Raw genomic sequence first — 20762 nt, forward strand, 5'->3', positions numbered from 1 at the left:
ATATTCCAGTGACTTCTAAAGAGTGATTATGCCTCCTTTCCAAGGAACCCCTGAAGCTTATCTAGAGAAGGGCAGTTGTTGAGACACTGCTCTGCACAGTCCGTGCTGGGCAGTCAGGGAGACAGGCGGACAACGGTCCCCTCTAATGTCATTTTCTTCCATTATTTCAAGAACGAGGATCCGTGGGAGTCATTTTCTATACGCTGCTTCAGTTCCCATTCTCCCGCTGCATATGTTTTATTCATTCTCATAGCTCTGCTGTCTAGCACAGCACCTAACACCTACTGTGTACCCAATAAATGTTTGGTGGAATAAATGAAATTAATTTTAGTATAACCCCAAGTTATCAGGAACTTAGACACCAGAGAATTCTGATCTGAACATGAAAACAAGGCTTCTCTAAAATGATGCTAAACCTGTTGCCCTCCTTTAAACAATGAAGTCACATTTTAAAAAAAAATGCAGGATCGGTTTAATACCCAAACTAGCAGGTATTTGTCACTTACCCTGAGAGACTCGTAATGGTCCTGTCTGATCTCTTCATATTCTTCTAAGATCTCCTCAAAATATTCATCCTTGAGATTCTCATCTAATAGCTGAGAGCACTGAAAACGCAAGATCAAAGTTCAAGAACCACAGAGGAGCAAAAGGAGATAAATAAAATATGGACAACACTGGTCAGTGCTGCCGACACCTCCTTCAGGAAGCTTCCCTTGTCAACGTCATCCCCTCTCCCTTCACCAGCTTCGTGAACTCCTGCCAGGGTGTGCAGTTAAGAGCTGCCTCAGAGGACCTAGGATGTCCAAATCTCACACATTCAAAAGAAAGCCCTTCATGGTTCCTGAGAGATAAGCTCTAAGCCCTTGAAATGTCCTGCCTGATGAGACACTTCGTCTACATGGAGCCCTGGGCCACCCTGGATGGTCTATGCTAACTAACAACGTGACCAGGGACGAAGGGGGCCCCCTTGTTCATGTTGTATCCGTCTGACCTCTGGAGTAACTAAGGCTCTGGTTACTAAGGTCAGTCAGGTCATTAAAGCACTCCTACGTGACTGACTCCCAACAGAAGCCCTGGACACTAAGGCTCAAGAGAGCCTCCCTGGTTGGCAATGCCCCCCGTACACTCATCACTGGTGGAAGAATTAAGCACTGGCCACGTGACTCCGCTAGGAGAGGACACCAGGAAGCTGGTGCCTGGTCCTGCTTGGATTCCACCCTTTACATCCTTTGCTGACTCGTGGCCATCTGCCATGATTATAACAGTGTTTCTGAGTTCTGTGAGTCCTTCTGGCAAATCACTGAAGGGGAGCGTGGTCTTGGGGACCCACACAGCACACTAGCTAGGCGCCTCTCTTCAGTGTTTCAAAGATACCCGGTTCACGTCTTCATCACTGCATTTACCTCAGGCTTTTAGTACCTGTCTACGTACCTCCTTGCCTCACTAGAGGACATACCCTTTGAGGGCAGGGCTGCGCCTTAACCACTCCGTGTCCCTGGTTTCTAGTTCTGTGCCTGGCACGTGCAGGGCGCCTCCTCACTAAACGCTTGCTGAAGGAATGAGGCTAATCTTCACAGTCAACTATGACTGGCTAAGAAAAAACAGAAACCCGTCATCTGACAAATACGAGGCTACTCGGTAAACTGTAAAGCTAGGATCTGCAAAATATTATTTGTGACCAGCATTACCAAGCTGGTGGAAGTAGAGCCAAAACCAAAGCTCAAAAACAAGAAATGGCTGCTCCTGATCACGATCACTTCACGACAAGGCACCGCCCCACCCCTGCGCCTCCAGCTGGACTTCTGCCACCCCCCCCCCCCACCCACACACACACACACACACACACACACACACGAGGGCAGGGAAGCCGAGAACCATGACGTGAAACTGAGCAAGGCAGGCCGGACGATGGCTCAAGGACCCACCGGCTTTAAGTGTCTATGATTCTGTGTGACTTTTCTAAGCATCTCTACCAGCAATCCGATCCCCGAAGAGTTAGTACAAAGCCAGACCACTTTCTTAAGGAACCTAATCAGAAAAGACCCTTGCGGTGAGCCTAAAAACAGGCTCCTGAATGGTGTTCACACCACAGGGTACCTCCCAGCCTTACATTAACCTCGGCTCAATGGAGTCCCCGTTTAGGCAAACCAGCAGAGCTCAATGAAAACAGCAAAGGGATGCCTACTCCACAGCTCCCCAAAGTACATGCAACCAGTGTCTTAAAATATTGTTTAAAATATTGCATTCTGCTAGGTTTTAGACTCTGAGAAGGCAAAAGCCTGCTTTTCTAAACATCCAAAGAACTTAACCATACGCTGCCACAGCGACTATTGGGAAGACAGAACACACCCTGGGGGGCCCCCTGTTCCCAGAGCCAAAGGGACAAGCCAGTCCCTCCATGCCCAGTCTGACTTGCTTGATGGAAACAAGTCCGTGGTCAATTATACAGGCTAATCTTCATGATCTTTCCACCATAAAACCACAGCCCAGTCACGTGTCTTCATGCCAACCATTTGGACACAGCACAGTTTCTCTCTTCCTCCTTTTATTCTTTGTTCTTGGTGACAATAGCAGTGAACGAGAGGGAATAAGTTGAAAATATATTTTATAATTTAGAAAGGACTAAATACTGGCACCTCGTTTATTTAAAAAGAAAGAAGGGGCACCTGGGTGGCTCAATCGGTTGAGCGTCTGACTTTGGCTCAGGTCATGATTTCACGGTGTGTGGGTTCAAGCCCCACATCGGGTTCACTGCTGCACAGCCCGCTTCGGATCCTCGGCCCCCCTCTCTCTGCCCCTCCCCCGCTTGCACTCTCTCAAAAATAAATTTAAAAAAAAAAAAAGAAGAAAGGAAAGAAAGCAGGGGCATCCTGAGGTCTAAAGCTCCAACTACCAGGTCGTTGCCATGTTTGGGAATCTTTCAAACACCTGCGCCAGTGACCCAGAGCACAGGCTGCTGGCACGTGTCTCACAGCCGAGCCCGAAGACACAGAACCAACAATCAGCCTAAACAAACTGCACCACTGATCCTGAAAAGCGTCACTAGCAACAACCCAAACAACTTACTGTTGGACTTATGTCTGAGTAATTTCAGAAGGCGGCCACTTCTCTGGACCCAAGAAGCACTAACCACTGCTGGCGGTCCAGCTGGACGGACCCATAAGGAGCACCAGTGCCGTGCTCATCTTCTGGCTCTCAGCTCGGCCCTTACTGCTTAGCTCTTCTAGACAGCGAAGGAGGGAACTCAAAATGGAATCCAGAGGCTGGTTCCTCCCAGCCAAAGTCCTCCCCTGATGCAATGCTAGCACCATGTACTTGAAAAGGGCCAAGGGCCTGGTCTCCATATGAGAAATGTTCAGTCATTCATTAGCATTTGAAAATAGCAACAAGCCTTAAAAAGAGGTCCACTGGTTAGTCAACTATGAACTCCATACAAGCTCCTTATGAAGCACAATTCAAATATAAAATACAAAAACTGTCCTGAAACTAACTTGGAGACACCTACTTTATTTACACATTAGTTTACGTCAAGAGTAAATAAAAATGTGACTTTATGATTCCAGTCTGATTTAACCGTATCTTTTTTTTTTTCTTTTTTGAGAGAGAGAAAGTGCAAGCAGAGGAGGGGCAGGGGGAAGGAGGGGAGAGAGAAAGCAAGAGAGTGAGAGAGAATATATCTTATTCCAGGCCCAGCTCAGAGCCCAACATGGGGCTGAATCCCACGACCCCGAGATCATGACCTGAGCCGAAATCAAGACTTGGATGCTCCAGAACAGATGAACATAAGGGAAGGGAAGAAAAATATTATAAAAACAGGGAGAGGGACAAAACATAAGAGACTCTTAAATATGGAGAACAAACAGAGGGTTATTGGAGGGGTTGTGGGAGGGGCTGGGCTAATTGGGTAAGGGGCATTAAGGAATCTAATCCTGAAATCATTGTTGCACTCTATGCTAACTAGTTTGGATGTAAATTCAAAACAGAAATAAAAAGAAAAAGAAAAAGAAAACTCTTTCTACAAAAGAAGCATACAGTATTAAAAGTACAGAGTCATGTATATAGAGTGTTTATAAATATCCATAAGGAGGTCAGTAAGATTTGACAGTTCACAGAAGAGGATGCATGAATATTAAATTATTCACGCTAATTATTAAATAATTAAAGTTTATAACAATTTAAAAATAGAAACTAAACAACAATAATTCTCTTAAAAAAAAAAAAAAAAGGCTGGATGCTCAACAGACTCAGCCGCCTGGGAGCCAATGATTGTATTCTTTTTAATAAGAATCACTGAACATTAATGGGAGCACATTTCGTGCAGCAGAGAGTAAGACCACTGGCCTTCATGCCCTACCCTACCGCTTGATGGACGTGTGGCCTCAAGACAGGTGCTAACCTCTCTGTGCCTGTTTCCTCTACTCTAAACATGGATAATGAGAGTATCTGCTTCATGGAGATTAAATTAAAAATCCAGGGAAAGCACTCACCACAGTGTCTGGCACACTGTCGATTTTTAATAAAGTTAGCAATTATTGTACAACCTCCATATAAATAAATTCACAGATCTGGAAGGATGTCTTTGGAAAACAGTTCAGGCAATGTGGCCACCCGAGCTTCGGGCTGCACCATGTCACCTGATAGTTTCACAAATCCCCAGACCCTCCTTGGTAACCCTCCTCGCCTACAAATGTGAAGGCTGGACTAGATTAGCGGGTTTGGTTGTGTTTTTTTAAGTTTTTATTTATTTACATGAGAGAGACAGAGACAGCATGAGCGGGGGAGGGGCAGAGAGAGAATCCCAAGCAGGCTCCACACTGTCAGCACAGAGCCTGACGTGGGGCTCGAGTTCAAACTGTGAGATCACGACCTGAGCCGAAAGCGAGTCAGATACTCAACCAACCCAGGCGCCCCCAGAGACTAGCAATTTTCAAATTGTGCTCTTTCAAGAACTAGGTGTGGGGTGACGGATAGGAGGGGCTGCTCTAACTCATACTGTACTGAGCTTCCAAGTAAGACATCGCTGGAAGACAAGCTTTCTGTCACTAAAACAAACTTGGAAACCACTGGACCACATGGTCGTTCAGATTCCCTCCAGCTATTATGTCCTCTTAGTCAATGAAAATAACGAAACATGTAACGAGAGAGGACATTAGGCTTCAGTGACAGAGAAAAACCTAAAAGACCACTCAGGAAAGTGGTTTATTACATTCACCGAGAAGAAGAATCTATTATTCTGGATTGTGAACATCTAGAGAACGTTCTCTCTTTGGGTAGGGCCAACCGGCCCATTCCAGATTAAATGTCTTTCTATCTGGAAACAGGTCGTTTAAAAAATCCCACATTCCTTCTAGCCTTGGCATGGAGTTAAGACAATGTATGTTCACACTTGTAAATATACGTAAGTGGCTGAAATCTCTCTCCCTCTGGGTTGGTGTCGAGGTCACAGGGATCCTGGCAGGGCTTCTCGGTGACTCGGACGCGGTCTCTGAAGGCACAGGACACACTCACCTGGCCCCCCTCCAGCAGTGCAGACGACCACAGTGACACCATCCTAACAAGCTCTCACACATTCTTTCACATATTTTAGTAGAACTGGACAAAAATAAAAGACCGTCTTGGGAAATACCCCTTATTCAGAACACAATCTTTTCTCCTCTCCTTACGTAGCGGAAATAATGGAAGGCCCCACACTTACCACCACCACACTCTTGGACGCGTCCAGGACGTGGATGACAGGCGCACTGTATCTTGGAGCTATTTTAACTGCCGTGTGGGTTCTAAAAAGAGGGGTCAGAAAGAAAAACATATCCATCAGTGCTGACAGCTCCCACATGACCCCCATTTGGAACCATCAGAGACAACGTGTTTCCACAGGGTGCTTTCCAGAGAACGAACTTCACGTGTCCCTCGTAAAACAAGACTGACTTCCTCCCCACCCTAAGACGGGGAATCCAAGGGGAGAAGACATGGGTCTGTCGGCTCAGGCTACGAGAAATCTGACAAAACACGGAAGACCCTGTCCTCAGCTCTCTGCCCTTGGGAATGAGACCGTGACGCCGCACTCATTATCAGCCTGCCTGAACCGAGGGAGCTCACCAGCCCAGGTGACTGCCCTTGGCTGCCATACAGGTCAGACTGCGTTTCCTCCCCCAAATGAGCTGGGGTGGCAGCCAGGGCGCCCGGGAAACCAGACCCAAGGCGGCGGGCCCAGGACGCACCGGCCACGCTCCTCAGCCCTGACCCCACCTCGCACTTGTAATAAGGGGCCCCGGACCCTGAATAAATTTGGCACGAAGGAACCGAGAGGCATAAGCAGCAACAGTCTTCTACTAACGTCGGCTCGGCCCCAAACCCCTCCTGCCAGACTCGGGAACATCAGCGGTGAGGAACACGCTTCAGTCCTTGAGACGACCTGACTGAAGTACGCGGTAAGCCGTCTCTGGAGACTCAGTCTTACCGCACAGGGTACACACCCGCTCTTTCCTCACAGAACACGGCCCACTATGTGAGGGGTGAGGATGGACCCGCGTGCCCTCCCGACTGCGGTTAAACCAGGGCCCTGAGCACAGGCCGCAGTGCCGCGTCAAGGGCGGCAGCCATACTTCCCCCAGGACGGGCAGGGAGGGGGCCATCCCTGTCGGTCTTTGCTGGACCCACGTTCGCCCCCAAGGCAGCTCCTCCCCGCGTCAGATGCTTTCACATTCTCCCCCTCGGCCCAAATGCATTTCATTTGGCAAGAATGTCCAGACTATGCTACTATGTGGGGAAACAACAAAATACCAAACAGTACGTTTGTGTTTTAAAAACCACACTACCACCCTCAACCCACCCTAACCCTCCAACCTTACATAGGAGTTTCCGTACATTTAGCAAAAACCAGATACACATCAGATGTCAACACTGGTTACACAGCGGCTGGAGGTGGAACGGAGGACGGGAAGGGAGAGAATAAATTTTACTTTACGTTCCTCTGAAGTGTCTGACATGTTCTAATAGTAAGCGTGGACTACTGAGGAAATTTTTAAAACCAAGAGGATATGAGAAGACTGATGTATGTGCGTGTTTTTAATAGACTTCTGAGGGATGACTAAAAATTCATTTGCGGTGAGACAGACAAGACTGACATTTCACCTGTCCCCTTTGTGCAAGTATCTCCACACACAGACAGGAAGCAAGGGACAGAAGCCGGAAGTCACAGGAAGTGAGCCATCAAATGGAAGTGCAGGCTTAAGCCACTGAGTGCAAGAGACTCTTCCAGAGTCGGGCGCTGGGGCGCAGAGCAGCAGGGAGAACCAGACCGTACTCCTGAAGCAGCCACGCCAACTCCACTGCGTCCGGAGGGAGTGTTTTGTGTCCGCTGCATGCCCAGGGACCAAAGATTTGAAAATATCTTTGGTATTCTACAAAGGGAAGATTTTCTTTTTTTTAAGTTTTTTTTTTAATGTTTATTTATTTTTGAGACAGAGAGAGAGCATGAATGGGGGAGGGTCAGAGAGAGAGGGAGACACAGAATCTGAAACAGGCTCCAGGCTCTGAGCTGTCAGCACAGAGCCCGACGCAGGGCTTGAACTCATGGACCTGAGACAAAGTTGAACGCTTAACCTACTGAGCTGCCCAGGCACGCCAGGGGTAGATTTTCAAATAGTAGGAATACTTTTGTTTTTTTAATTTAAAAAAAATTGTTTTTTAATGTTTATTTTTGAGAGAGAGAGAGCACACACGCAAGCAGGAGATGGGCAGAGAGAGGGAGACATGGAATCTGAAATAGGCTCCAAGCTCTGAGCTGTCAGCACAGAGACCGATGTAGGGATCGAACCCACAAACCGCAAGATCATGACCTGCGCTGAAGTCAGATGCTCAACTGACTGAGCCACCCAGGCGCCCCAGGAAATTTTAAAGAAGAAACTACTTCCAGTTTGACAACAGAATATAAGTGAGACTATGTTTGCTTCCTCTTCTTTAGGTGGTCAGTTCTTCAAGCACACAAATGTACCTCAATGTATATTCTGCATGGAGTTCCTCTAGGAAACACTAAGCCTAATGTGACTTAGTTGACATTTCTCTTGAAGAGAACCAGTACAGTTTTAAACCTTCAAGTCAACATAATTAATATTTATTAAGCATCCAAGCGTTCTCTGTGCAATTCCGGCCATTCTCACACTGGTGATCTCTGGACAAGGGTACCAAGAAGAAACTAATGGGTTCCACTTTTTAAAAACACTACCACCACCACATAAAAGCAAAGTGTTGCTTTCCAGCATAAAAAAAATGACAAAGCATGGGGCGCCTGGGTGGCGCAGTCGGTTAAGCGTCCGACTTCAGCCAGGTCACGATCTCGCGGTCCGTGAGTTCGAGCCCCGCGTCAGGCTCTGGGCTGATGGCTCAGAGCCTGGAGCCTGTTTCCGATTCTGTGTCTCCCTCTCTCTCTGCCCCTCCCCCGTTCATGCTCTGTCTCTCTCTGTCCCAAAAATAAATAAACGTTGAAAAAAAAAATTAAAAAAAAAAATAGTAATAAAAAAATGACAAAGCCAAATGAGGACAGCCATTAAATCTGTGCTTGCTTGGCCATCAAGAGTACTTTTGGTTTCCTTATAAAACGGTATGATATTGATTCTACTTTCTCCTAAGCTTCCATTTATGCGGCCCTCTCCAGTTGGAGGCAGACTTCTGTCTGAAGTCTGAAAAGATATATAATGTTGGAATCCCTCCTGCCCTCCTACAAACCAACAACACGGGGCTAGCCCCCTGAGGCTCAGTCTCAAATCTGGCTCTGCTAAGTCATTCCCCAATGCCGGGGACCCAGTTAGTCGCCTCCCATACTTGCCAAATGGGCATGACAGGGTTAACTTTAGAAGGTCTATTTGAAAAGCACTGAAAAAGAACAAGTACTCCAAGCATTTATTTCATGCCTTATCCTTCCAGAATTAAAATGTTTTACCTAAATGCAGCATCACACACACACACACACAAATAAATAAGAAATAAAACCTTAGAATTTGGTGAGAAAAACGAGAGAGGAAATAAAGGCACGAACACTGAGCAGTGGGTCAGACGCAGAAGTCGGGTCCCTGAAATCCTACACCACCCAGGCCTGAGCTTCGAACTTCCCTGCAGCCAACTCAAAGAGGAAAACAGTACAGTTATATCACTCAGCATCTTCCCTCCTAACAATTAAAAAATATTTAAGTTCAGAAAATTACCTCTATTTCTGGGCACTGAATTCCTTCTGAATTCTCCATTACTCACAAAAAATAACTGAAAAAGACACTTTGCAGTTATTGGCTCTAAACCACTTAGAAAAGCTAACTGCCACACTTGTGTCTTTGAGAAGGTATGTAGCTAACAGGGCCAGATTGCCATTAAAGTCAATTCCAGTTTGTGATACAAAACCATACGCATTACAGACAGGAGAACGTTCGGTTTTCCATTCTCTTACAGCTATGGGTTCAAAAGGGAACTCTGGGCCTATTTCCGTGCCCACATGACCCCTAATCGGTACAGTCCTTTTGGCTTCTCCAAGGATCCATCAGACAGCCTTAAGGCTCACTGTGAATGTCTTGGGAGTACAATTCTAATTCTATCACGCCACCACAGGCCACTGAGATCTGGAAGAGCCATGGAGTTCTACCTCCTTATCATCTTTCATGACAACTTGGAAGTCCTGAGCTGCCATCTGCTCAAATAACAGTTAGCAAAGGAAAAAACTGAACACTGCTGAGCTCTCAACAGGTCTACAGGAGGCAATAATAAGGGCTCTCAGAGGGCTTCTGAGACATTCAAACTCTGAACGCCTTCTAGCAAAGCAGACTCTCCCAGGAGTAGACGGCATCTTACAGAGATGCAAAAAGCACTAACTGTAAAGGAAGAGACTGATAAATCAGACTTCATGAAAATTAAAAACTTTGTTATTTAAAAATACAACTAAGATAGCAAAAGGCAAGCCATAATGGAAGAATCCACTTGCAATATATATTTCTAATAAAGGGCTTGCGTCCAATATAAACAAAAAACATGTATAAGTCAGTAAGAAAAGAGGCAGAATACCCAATTAAAAAAAAAAAAAGACTTACAGCCAACAAAAAAGCCAACTTACAGCCAAAAAAAAGATTAACAGCCAACATACACATGAAAAGGTACTCAGCATCATTAATCAGCAAGAAAATACAAAGGAAAACCATACCAAGATGTTATTACATACCTACTAAAATGGATAAAATTGAAAAAGGTGTGGAATAACTGGAACTCTCATAATTGCCGGTGGGAGTGTAAATTAATACGATCCCTTTGGAAAACTACCCAGCAACGTCTAACGCCAATGATCACGTGCGTATGACCCAGCAAGTGGCATTCTTCCAAACGGCCCCAAACTGGAAAAACCGAATACCCGCCAACAGTCACATGGATGACTAAGCCACAGTGTATTATACGACGGAATATTGCACCACAATGGAACAGCAACCACAGTAACCGCTGCTTTGGGCCTCCCAGGTAGAACACTGCACAAAATAAGCTGGACACAAGACAGTACACGCCACAGGACTCCATTTATATGAAGCCGAAATGCGGGCAGAACCAACCTACGGTGACAGGGCAGTGGTTACTTCTGTCGTAAAGGATGACTGGGTGGGGGCACCCAGCAAAGTTCCCAAAGTGCAATATTACCGGGGGTTCATTTCTGTAAACGTTCATCAAGTTGTGTATCTGTGATCTGTGCACTTTTCTGTATGCCTGCTACATTTCAGTCAAAGGGCTTACTCAAATATGAGGGCCTGATTAAGCACCGTTAAGTGAGGCCTCACCCACTGTCACTACTTTAGAACGGAGTCAGAAGGGGGGAGGGTTACACCAGGCTCGGAGAGATTGCACAGGAAATCTATTCTGCACAGGCGTTTCTGGCACCGCAATGGAGAAGGGAATGGTTATCTGGCAGGACTGCCACTAGCTTTTATTTTCCAAGTAATTTCCTGGAAACAGCAACAGGCATGGAAGAGAACAGAACCAGAGAAGGCAGACCTCGTAAAGAGAAGAAGGAACTCTGGCAGGTCAGGGGACCCAGCTGTCCCAGCGCCCTTCCCCAGACCCCGAGAACAGAAATTGTGCAACCGCACAGAGAGACAGTGGGTGACTTCCAATCTGATGAATTCTGACTTGATATCCCAGCTTATAACTGTGAGGAGGCACTGATGGCTAATTCTGCTTATGATGGATCTTAGGAAAGTAGTTATGTTGCCTCTGGATATTTTTTTTTTTAAAAAAACCTCTTTAATCTGGTGGCTTTTACTTGGTAAGAGATATAACAGAATGGACTATTTTGTAATGTTCCAATTTGCACATCACATTTACCTAGCTCATAATACGTTTCGTTACATCTGCTTCTTTAAATATTTATTTATTCTGTTTTACAACCATGATCCCAAAAGCATTTCATGCTCATAAAGGTCTGTGAGTTCTCTTATCATTCTCTTTACTAAGCTAATGAATATTCACGTTAAAATAATCAATCACCCAAGACCATGCTCATTGAAACTCCAGCTATCAACGGTTGGTCACATGCCTGGAGAATAATCTGCCACACATCCTAGTGGGTAAGTCCTTGGTGGGAAAAACAAACTCAGCTTTCCAAGGTGAGCGACAACAGCCACCTTATTAAGTCCTTCAAGCATGAAAAGTACTTAGTGAATAAATGACATATAACACTGTTACTACTTGTGAAAATAATCCATTCAGATTATAAATGGGAGGATGGTTAACTTTATGTGTCAATTTGGCCAGGCCACATGATCTAGTTTTTGGTCATACACCAATCTAGATGTTTCTGTAAAGATGATTCTTAGATGTGATTAACATTTAAACCAGCAGGCTTTGGGGTGCCTGGGTGGCTCAGTCAGTTAAGTGTCTGACTCTTGGTTTTGGCTCAGATCATGATCTCACAGTTTGTGGGTTCAAGCCCCACATCAGGCTCTGGGCTGACAGTGCAGAGCCTGCTTGGGATTCTTTCTCTCTCACCCTTTCTCTCTGCCTCTCCCCCACTTACTTATTTCAAAATAAATAAAAATAGACTTAAAAAAAAAAGTCAGCAAACTTTGAGTGAAGCAGATTATGCTCCATAATGTGGGTGGGCCTCGTCCAATCAATTGAAGACCTTAAGAGGAAAGACTCACGTCCTCTGAGAAAGAAGGAATTCTGCCTCCATATAGCCTTTGGAATCAAGACTGCAACATCTGCTCTTGCCTGGACTCCAGCCCTCTGACCTTCCCTGCAGATGTCAGTCTTCCCAGGCCCCCCAATCACATGAGCCAATTTCTTAAAATACATCTCTCTGTGTACGTATTATATTAATATAATACAAAGTGATATATAAAATCTACATAGGGGCGCCTGGGTGGCTCAGTCGGTTAGGCGTCCGACTTCAGCTCAGGTCACGATCTCGCGGTCCGTGAGTTCGAGCCCCGCGTCGGCCTCTGTGCTGATGGCTCAGAGCCTGGAGCCTGCTTCCGATTCTGTGTCTTCCCCTCTCTCTGCCCCTCCCCCGTTCATGCTGTCTCTCTCTGTCCAAAAAATAAATAAACGTTAAAATCTACATAAAGAAAATATATATACACAACCTACAGATTCTGTTTTTCTGGAAAACCCGGCTTAGTGCACAGTCATTTCTAGTGTAGGATCAAGTTCAGTGTTCCCCCTGGGCATTATTCCCTGCCAAAGTAAACAGTATGGGGCATAAAGAATATGTCATAAAAAGTCTAACAGTGCCCATAATTAACATATTTCCCCCCAAACATCATTATGATCATGACCCTCAGGAAAAAAATCTGACAAACTCTGTAATGGCCATGTGACCAACTTAGAACTTTCTCCTCTTTAAACTGTTTAATCCAAAGGTTCTCAAAAGGTTCCCCCTTTCGGAAACAACTTCCCAAGGTGATTCTCTGATTCGTTCTTGCTAGGCTGGCCTTCTGCCTCAACTATTTCCAGGTTGGAGTTTCTTCAAGGGAACCTGTAATTACTCAATCAGACACCTGCTTCAAGACAGAGAGTGGGCTAAAGTTCAAGAAATGTCTTTGTGCCAAAAAATACACCTTCTCCACCTGGCTTGATTTCAAGAGGAGAGTTTAACAGAAATCTCAGGAACTGAATGGGAGGGGAGAGGATTAAGGAAAAGACAATGACAAGCCAAAGGAATCCCAAAAAAGGCAAAGGGCGGGGAGATCACACAGGAAGTTTCCTACAGCGTGCTGCAGAAGTGTCCTGGCCCAGGCTCTGGTCCAAGTGAAGACTGAAAGCTCGTGAGCTTATAGAACAAGGAGCCGATGAGCTAAGCATAATAAAAAACAACCCAGGTTTCATCACTGTTTGTAAACACTGGCATTTAAATGAATTTAAAGGACAGCAAGGAGCTCATTAGCATGACTTACCTCGATGTGGTCGCCCCTCCAATCAACAACGGAATCTTTATAGCCAACCTCTCCATTTCCTTGGCAACAAAAATCATTTCATCCAGGGAAGGAGTGATGAGTCCTGACAGGCCTATTATATCTAGTATTTCAAAAAAGAAGAAAGGACAGTGAGAATGAAGATGAGACAAAAGCAGAGAAGTATGGAAGACTCGTTTTAGCAACTCTGTAATAAAGACCGTGAGACCTAACTAACATCGACTCCCCATTTCTAAGACATCTCTCCTGACTGGGGAGTTTCGATTTACTATTTGTTTGCTTTGCATAATAAATGGGATTTGTAACTTAACGTTACAACAGTGTACTTTCCACAGTTGGGGGAAGCCATGCAAATAAAATACATTGTTCATGATTTCCCAGACTTGGACGTGTCACGGTGTCTGAAGAAACATTAAAAACGATGAGACGATGAGATGTGGAGGAAAAAAATCTAATGCAACCCTGTAATAAGAAGCCCGTTTCATTCCCCGTCTTCCAAGCTGCAAGGAGTTTCAAAGTCACCTATTCACTGATTCGACCCCCACCATCAATGACAATGAAAGCAGGCCCCCACCCCCCCCAGGAGCTGGCACCTGTTGGACAGGCTGGGGCATCACCACTTACTGACAGACAGACACGGGGGAAAGGACACTCGGAGGGCCCAGAAGTCCGAGGCACAGTACCTGCTTTGTGCTCGACGGCAGCCTTCAGTATCTTGTCGCAGGGAGTCATGACCCCTAAATCAATAACTCTGAGGTACAGAAATGAGAGGTGAGAAAGTTGGGGAGAAGCCAAGAGAGACAAAGCCTTACTTAGCCATCAAATACCCCTCTAATGGAAATTGGAATCACAGTGACTCACTAAGGGTGGACAATGACAACTACAACTACCATTTATTAGGTACTTGCCACAGGCCGGGTGCCAGGCTAAGATTTTTAAAGCAGCTTTATTGACATACAATTCATACAGCATAAAACTCACCCATTCAAAATACATGGTTCAGTTATTTTTGGCATACTACATTATTTTTTTAAGTTTATTTATTTATGTTGAGAGAGAGAGAGAGAGAGAGAGAGAGAGAGAGAGAGAGAGACAACAAGCTGGTGAGGGGCACCGAGAAGGAGACAGAATCCCAAGCAGGCTCCACACCATCAGCACAGAACCCAGTGCAGAGTTTGAACTCATGGACTGTGAGATCATGACCTGAGCCGAGATCAAGAGTCAGATGCTTAACCGACTGAGCCACCCAGGTACCCCTACGTTATTATTTTTTTTAAGCTCTAGTAAAATACATAAAATACCATGTGCCCTTCTAACGATTAAGTTTAAAATTCAGCGGCCCTAATCAGAGTCAGTCACAGTGCTGTGCAACCATCACAATACCCGGTCATCTCCCCAAATAGCAACTCTAATCATCTGGCAACAGTTGCCCATTCCCAGTGGTCCCTGTGAATCTGCCAACTCTAGACATTTGTGTAAGTGGACTCATACATCATTTGTCCTTATATCTGGCTTATTGCACTTAGCACAATGGACACACACGTTGTGCCTATTCGCTCGCCGGTCAGTGGACACGTGGGCCGTCTCCACCACGCTGAGCTTTTTGCATCACCAATCCCATTCTACCTTCAAAGCGGCTCCAGGAGGCAAGTACCACCATGGGCTCCATTTTACTGAAGAAGGGCCCAGAGACATTAAGCAACTTTGTCCACACAACTAATTAGCACTAGATTTGGGACAAGAACCACGATCTGACACCAAAACCCATTCTCTTGGCCATTGAGGCCAATAAAAACACTGGGCGAGTTCACTCAGTAAACACCTACTGAACAGGAGAGACTAGCTGGAAGCCAATGTGAAGGACCATCAGGAAGGTCGGTTCCTGCTCACGGAAAGCAGACAATATGAGAATCTGGTTACTGAGTCACGGGAGAGGGAGACAGAACCAGGGAGCAAATCACTGAGGGAGACAGGGTAAGAGACTCAAAGGAAAAGCTGACCCGAGGGCTTGAGGGCCACATACAAGATGGAGGGCGGGCACGGAGCAGAAGTGCAGGGGCCCGCTTTGTGGGAACACAGTAAGACTGGAGGGGCTCCAATTGATAGAGGAGGCGCTTTCTGAACTCAAGAGGATTCCCACCCTGGACAACGTTCCATGTACGACTCCTCTATTCGAGATTTAGAAAGCACCCATCATGGTGGTCATTTTTACAATTTAATTTCATCATGAGTATGCATTTCACAGCATGATTTTCACCTCTTTCATAATGTCAACAATTAAAATAGGCAAAATAATTGGGGGCACCTGGATGGCTCAGTTGGTTAAGCATCTGACTTCAGCTCAGGTCATGATCTCACAGTTCGTGAGTTCGAGCCCCGTGTCGGGCTCTGTGCCGACAGCTCAGAGCCTGGAGCCTGCTTCAGATCCTGTGTCACCCTCTCTCTCTGCCCCTCCTTTACTTGCACTCTGTCTCCCTCAAAAATAAACATTAAAAAAAAATTTTTTTTAATAAAACAGGCAAAGTATTTAAAAAAAAAAGAAAATCAACGAACTACTACTGGACACACCATCATCTGGTCAGAGGGGATGCCTGACAGGAAGGAGTCTTGCTTCTCACTATGTATCTTTTTATACTCACTTTCTAGCTTGCTCCCATCGTTACTTGAAAAGAAAAGAAAAGAAAAAAACTGGCCCATATGAATCCCCAGTAAAAAGCAAGACAATTTCAAATCAACAGTAACTATGCTCAGCTTTGTCGGCACTAACCCAGCAGAGAGTAAATGCTCTGCGTTTTACTGATGTGGGACGGCAGGTCCTAACAACAGTGAGATGACGCCACGTTTTTGTTTTTAGCAAATTAGGAAAGGCTGGTAACTACACCTTTTGTTAAACTAGGACTAAATATAGACTGTTGCATACAAAATTAAGTACAATAGCGTACTGCTTTTTAAATCGAGACAAGACGGCATACATTTCAAAGCTGTGTTCAACGTCATATGGTATTTTCAAAATTCAATTACAAATCATCAGTCTGATGGCGAGAATCAACTTGCTCTCATTCCTTTTTCTTGTTTTAATCAGTGTGTCCTTCGGGAACATCTTACACATGCTTGCTTTGTTTGAGGACATTGAGGAGACCCTGTGGCTGGACAGAAATGTGGAAAGGGAGAAACTGTAGGCACAGAGGTCAGAGAGGGCATCTTAAGGGGGCAACTAGTGAAATTTTCAAAATACCAGGTTTGAGATTTCTTTAGATATCCAAATGGAGCTCTCAGGTAGCCGACTGGATACGTGAGTCTGGAGTTCTGGTGAGGGGTCCATGCTGGAGACAGAACCTGGCACCTGGCACCAAGGTGTTAGAAAGTCACGAGACTGGACGAGATAAGGCCGTCCCGGGCCTTGTTGGCCTGGATGTGCCCCCTGGAAACTCAGAGCCTTGGGTCCAGACCTACTTTCATCGGGTCTTTTAACAAGACCCCCAGGGGAGGGGAAGACACATGATAGTCTGAGAAGCACCACTGTGGGTGGCAGGACACAGAAGAGGTCCAAAGCCTGAGCCCTGGAGCACTTCCCTATTTGGGGGTCGCACAGAGAAGAAAAAATCAGGAAAAGAGAGAAAACCCATGACGAGTGAGGAAAGAAGAGTTCTGAAAACAGTGGGCGAGGCGACTGGGACACAAGTTCAACTTCCAATTTATTAGCCCGTCTTAAGAATACTGGGAAACAGTCAAACAGATCATTCATCGGGGGCGTACTTCCTGACCTTCCAGGCACAGAGAGTAATACTTACAGCCCTGAGATGCATAGAGGTGGTTGCTCACCATTAGGGACAAGCAAGCCCAGACAGAGGCCGCCCCCAGCCCCACCCTCAAGGGAAAAGGGATGTTCCCCACACATCTGGGCTGAGAAAGTATTGGCAGGTTCGGAATATGCATACGGTGTGACATTCGTGGAGTGTTGTCACCTAAACTGATGACCATTAGAAGCATCCGAGGAGGGGGGATACCTGGGCTGAATCTTGAAAAAAGTAAGTAGGTATTAGCTCAATGAAGGAAAAAAGAGGGTAGTCTACACAGAGACTGGCACTAAAGGTCCAGAATGATGAACCAGCTGGCCCTGGGGAACTTCAGCTGAAGGAAATGACCTGAAGCGTTGGGGGGGGGGGGGGGGGGGGGCCTTCTATGGCTGCTGCCATTCTTCCCGCCATCCCTTTCCACTGTCCCTCTGCTTTACTGCAACTTCCTGTTTCCCCCACATACATCTCCATTCCCCCTGGTTTCCCCTGGTTTCTTCAATTGGAGCCGTGTGCCCATGTCCACAGGCCTCTTCTAATCCACATTCTTACATTATGCCACAGGAGAGACTACAGAGAATAAAAAATTAATGTTATGGGAAAATGCTGATTTTAGGAATCCTCTTTCTAAAGTGTTTATAAGAGAGCTTTAAACACAAGCATTTACTTTGGGCTTTTAATTCAGAAAAAAAAAAATGTAAGCTGCACTCGATGCTTTAGCAAAGGCATCCAATACTAGATGAGAATACATACGATATTATAATAGATAAGAAGTCCCTTTTACTCTCTACAGAAATTAAAAAGGAAAATCAAAGCCATGCACCTGCATCCATCATCAAATGCTTCACATTTGCTGTCTCTTGAAGAGAACTGAAGATGACATTTGTCTCTGATCCTGCAATTCACACACGCTACCACTAGATGGAAGCACCCAACCACTCTGCAGTCCCCAGCCAAAGTCTCCAATCTGTGCTTACGCGGTGCTGACAGTGTCTGTTTCCATTTCTCCTTTTTTAAAACAATGAATGAGACAAATTCTGGAAAGTCTCCCTTTCAAATATAACAAGTTGGGCAGAGGAACCGAATAGCTATTTTTCCAAAGAAGACATCTGAAGGGCCAACAGCGTAGATCAGAAGACGCTCAGCATCACTCATCATCGGAGAAATGCCAATAAAACCCAAAATGATATCACCTCAAATGTGTTAGAATGGCTGTTATCAGAAAGCCGCGTGGTAACAAGTGTTGGCCAGGATGTGGATGAAATGCTGTCACCATAAAAACAGAAACGGTAACTATATGAAGTGAAAGTGCTGTTGGCTAACACTATGGCAGTAATCACACTACAGTATGTAAGTGTACCAAACCAATACGTTGTACACCTTAAACTTATACAATGTTTTAGGTCAATTACATCTCAATAAACCAGGAAAACTGTGTAACACCCCCCCCACACCTATATATACATATCAGCTTGAAAATCTCTGAATAATTATCTAGTGAGCATGTGTGGAGCATAGGACTGGACTAGTCTGCCCTTGACTTGTCATTTTTCTCACTCAACTGAACACTCTAATATTATTCAGTTTGAAAGTATTTCATTTATAGCCATCTGTATATTGCTTAATTTTTACTCATACTAGACAGATTAGCAACAACTGGTTAAATATAAACAGGCCTCTGTTATTATTATGATTCACCAGATCCATATTTTTAAAGTACTAGATATAGGATATCTAATTTTATTTTATGTTTAATTTTTTTTAACATTTATTTATTTTTGAGAGACGGAGTGAGACAGTGCACAAGCAGGGGAGGGGCAGGCTGGGGGGAGGGGGGACACACAGAATCCAAAGCAGGCTCCAGGCTCTGACCTGTGCTAACACAGCTAGCACAGAGCCCAACATGAGGCTCAAAGTCAGGAACCATGAGATCATGACCTGAGCCGAAGCTGGACACTTAACCGACTGAGCGATCCAGGCACCCAAATATAGGATATCTAATTTTAAATTTTCTGCTGGCATATCCTACTTTTTCTTACACAAACAATGTGCATTAACTGTGTTTACAGTGTGCGTTTACCTGTGCTTTACCAGTGTGCATTTTTTAAAAATGTTTGTTTATTTTGAAAGAGGGAGCACAAGCAGGGAGGGGCAAAGAGAGAGGGAGAGACAGACTCCCAAGCAGGCTCCATGCTGTCAGCGCAGAGCCTGATGCAGGGCTTGAACCCACAAATCGTGAGATCATGACCTGAGCCGAAATCAAGAGTCAGACACTCAACCAAATGAGCCACCCAGGTGCTCCCACATTTTCTTTTTATATAAAAATTATTAAGGAGCCTATTTAAAATCCATTTTCAGGTACTATCTGATCAAAAAACATTTTTAAATACTTTATATTACTTAAGAGGAATTTAACTAGAATGTTAACATTAAACATTACAGTTAGAGTTGTTTAACTTTATAATCAATAGTGGAAGATAAACTGAGAGAGCAGAGTCCTCCCTTTTGGAATCAGAAGCCCTGAGTATATGGCTTGCCACTTGCTGGCTGTGTGACCATGAAGAAACTCCTGAACTTCTCTAAGCCTCAGTTTCCTCGTCTGTAAAATGAGAAAGACAATAATTGAAGCAGGCAGAACAGGATCAAAACCATAAGAAGGAAGGAAGGAAGAAAGAAAAGAAAGGAAAAGAAAGCCATCAGGAAAAGAAGACAGAAAACAGAAAAATCAGTGATATAAAAGCACTAGCTCATTTGTGAAGTGGTAACCAAATGTTAGGTATTAGTGGCCTCTTGGTGGATCTATCCCTCAGGTCTATTCAAATTCTCAAATTTACATGTTCTACTAGATCACAGAATCTAATGCATCATCCCCATAAAAATGTTCTCTGTCTGGACAGAACTATCATCTTTAGTCCTCTTGACTTCTTTTCCCTTCAAAAAGAAAAAAATCCTTACCACCTTATGAGATTTTCTGCATCGATGACAAAGAGCCTGGAACTAGAAAGCTGCCTTAAGATTCGGTTCTGGATGGTTTGCTAGACTCACTCACTAGCTGCGTGGTTCACTCCAGATCCAGCCTAGAACCTGGAGGCTCAGCAAAAGTATACATTTAACTACATAAGGTAGATGGCGGGGGGGGGGGGGGGGGGGGGGCACTTGCCTACTAGCTAACACCATAAAATTAAACTGATCAGGGGGCCACGTGTTAAGAGACACAAGACCCAAGAGGGCGTGTGTCGTGATAGAAAAGGTTTGTATGTTCACTCATGTTTTTATAAAAGGAATAATTACAGTTTCACTAGCAGATGTTTCTCCAGTTAGACTTATGAGCAAAGACAAGCACCCCTTCAATGCACAGGACAGAGGAACTGGATGTGCTGGAGGAAAGCCTCGGGTTCAATAAGCAGGTTTCACAGATGCTGACATTCAGCTGGAGCAGCACCCTGGAGAAATGCCACAGTTCTCCCCGGCCTCTTAAAACGTCTTTAACTGGAGGAAAAAACATTCCTAGTGTGATTCTTTTGGCTACTTATCC

General features: G+C 45.0%; 1 protein-coding gene across 5 annotated transcripts in view; it reads right to left on the reverse strand.

Annotated features, from left to right (window-relative positions):
• The window catches only part of MTR (5-methyltetrahydrofolate-homocysteine methyltransferase), a 132807-nt gene that overhangs the window by 40620 nt on the left and 71425 nt on the right, over positions 1-20762 (reverse strand). For all 5 annotated transcript variants that reach the window (XM_047824844.1, XM_047824843.1, XM_047824846.1 and 2 more), the window contains exons 23-26: positions 14117-14184; positions 13416-13536; positions 5696-5777; positions 507-605 (exon numbers count right to left, since the gene is read on the reverse strand). In XM_047824844.1, coding sequence (XP_047680800.1) covers positions 507-605; positions 5696-5777; positions 13416-13536; positions 14117-14184 — 370 coding nt within the window. The remainder of the gene's footprint in view (positions 1-506; positions 606-5695; positions 5778-13415; positions 13537-14116; positions 14185-20762) is intronic.

This window comes from Prionailurus viverrinus, chromosome D2, assembly GCF_022837055.1.
Source record: "Prionailurus viverrinus isolate Anna chromosome D2, UM_Priviv_1.0, whole genome shotgun sequence".
Classification (NCBI taxonomy): domain Eukaryota; kingdom Metazoa; phylum Chordata; class Mammalia; order Carnivora; family Felidae; genus Prionailurus; species Prionailurus viverrinus.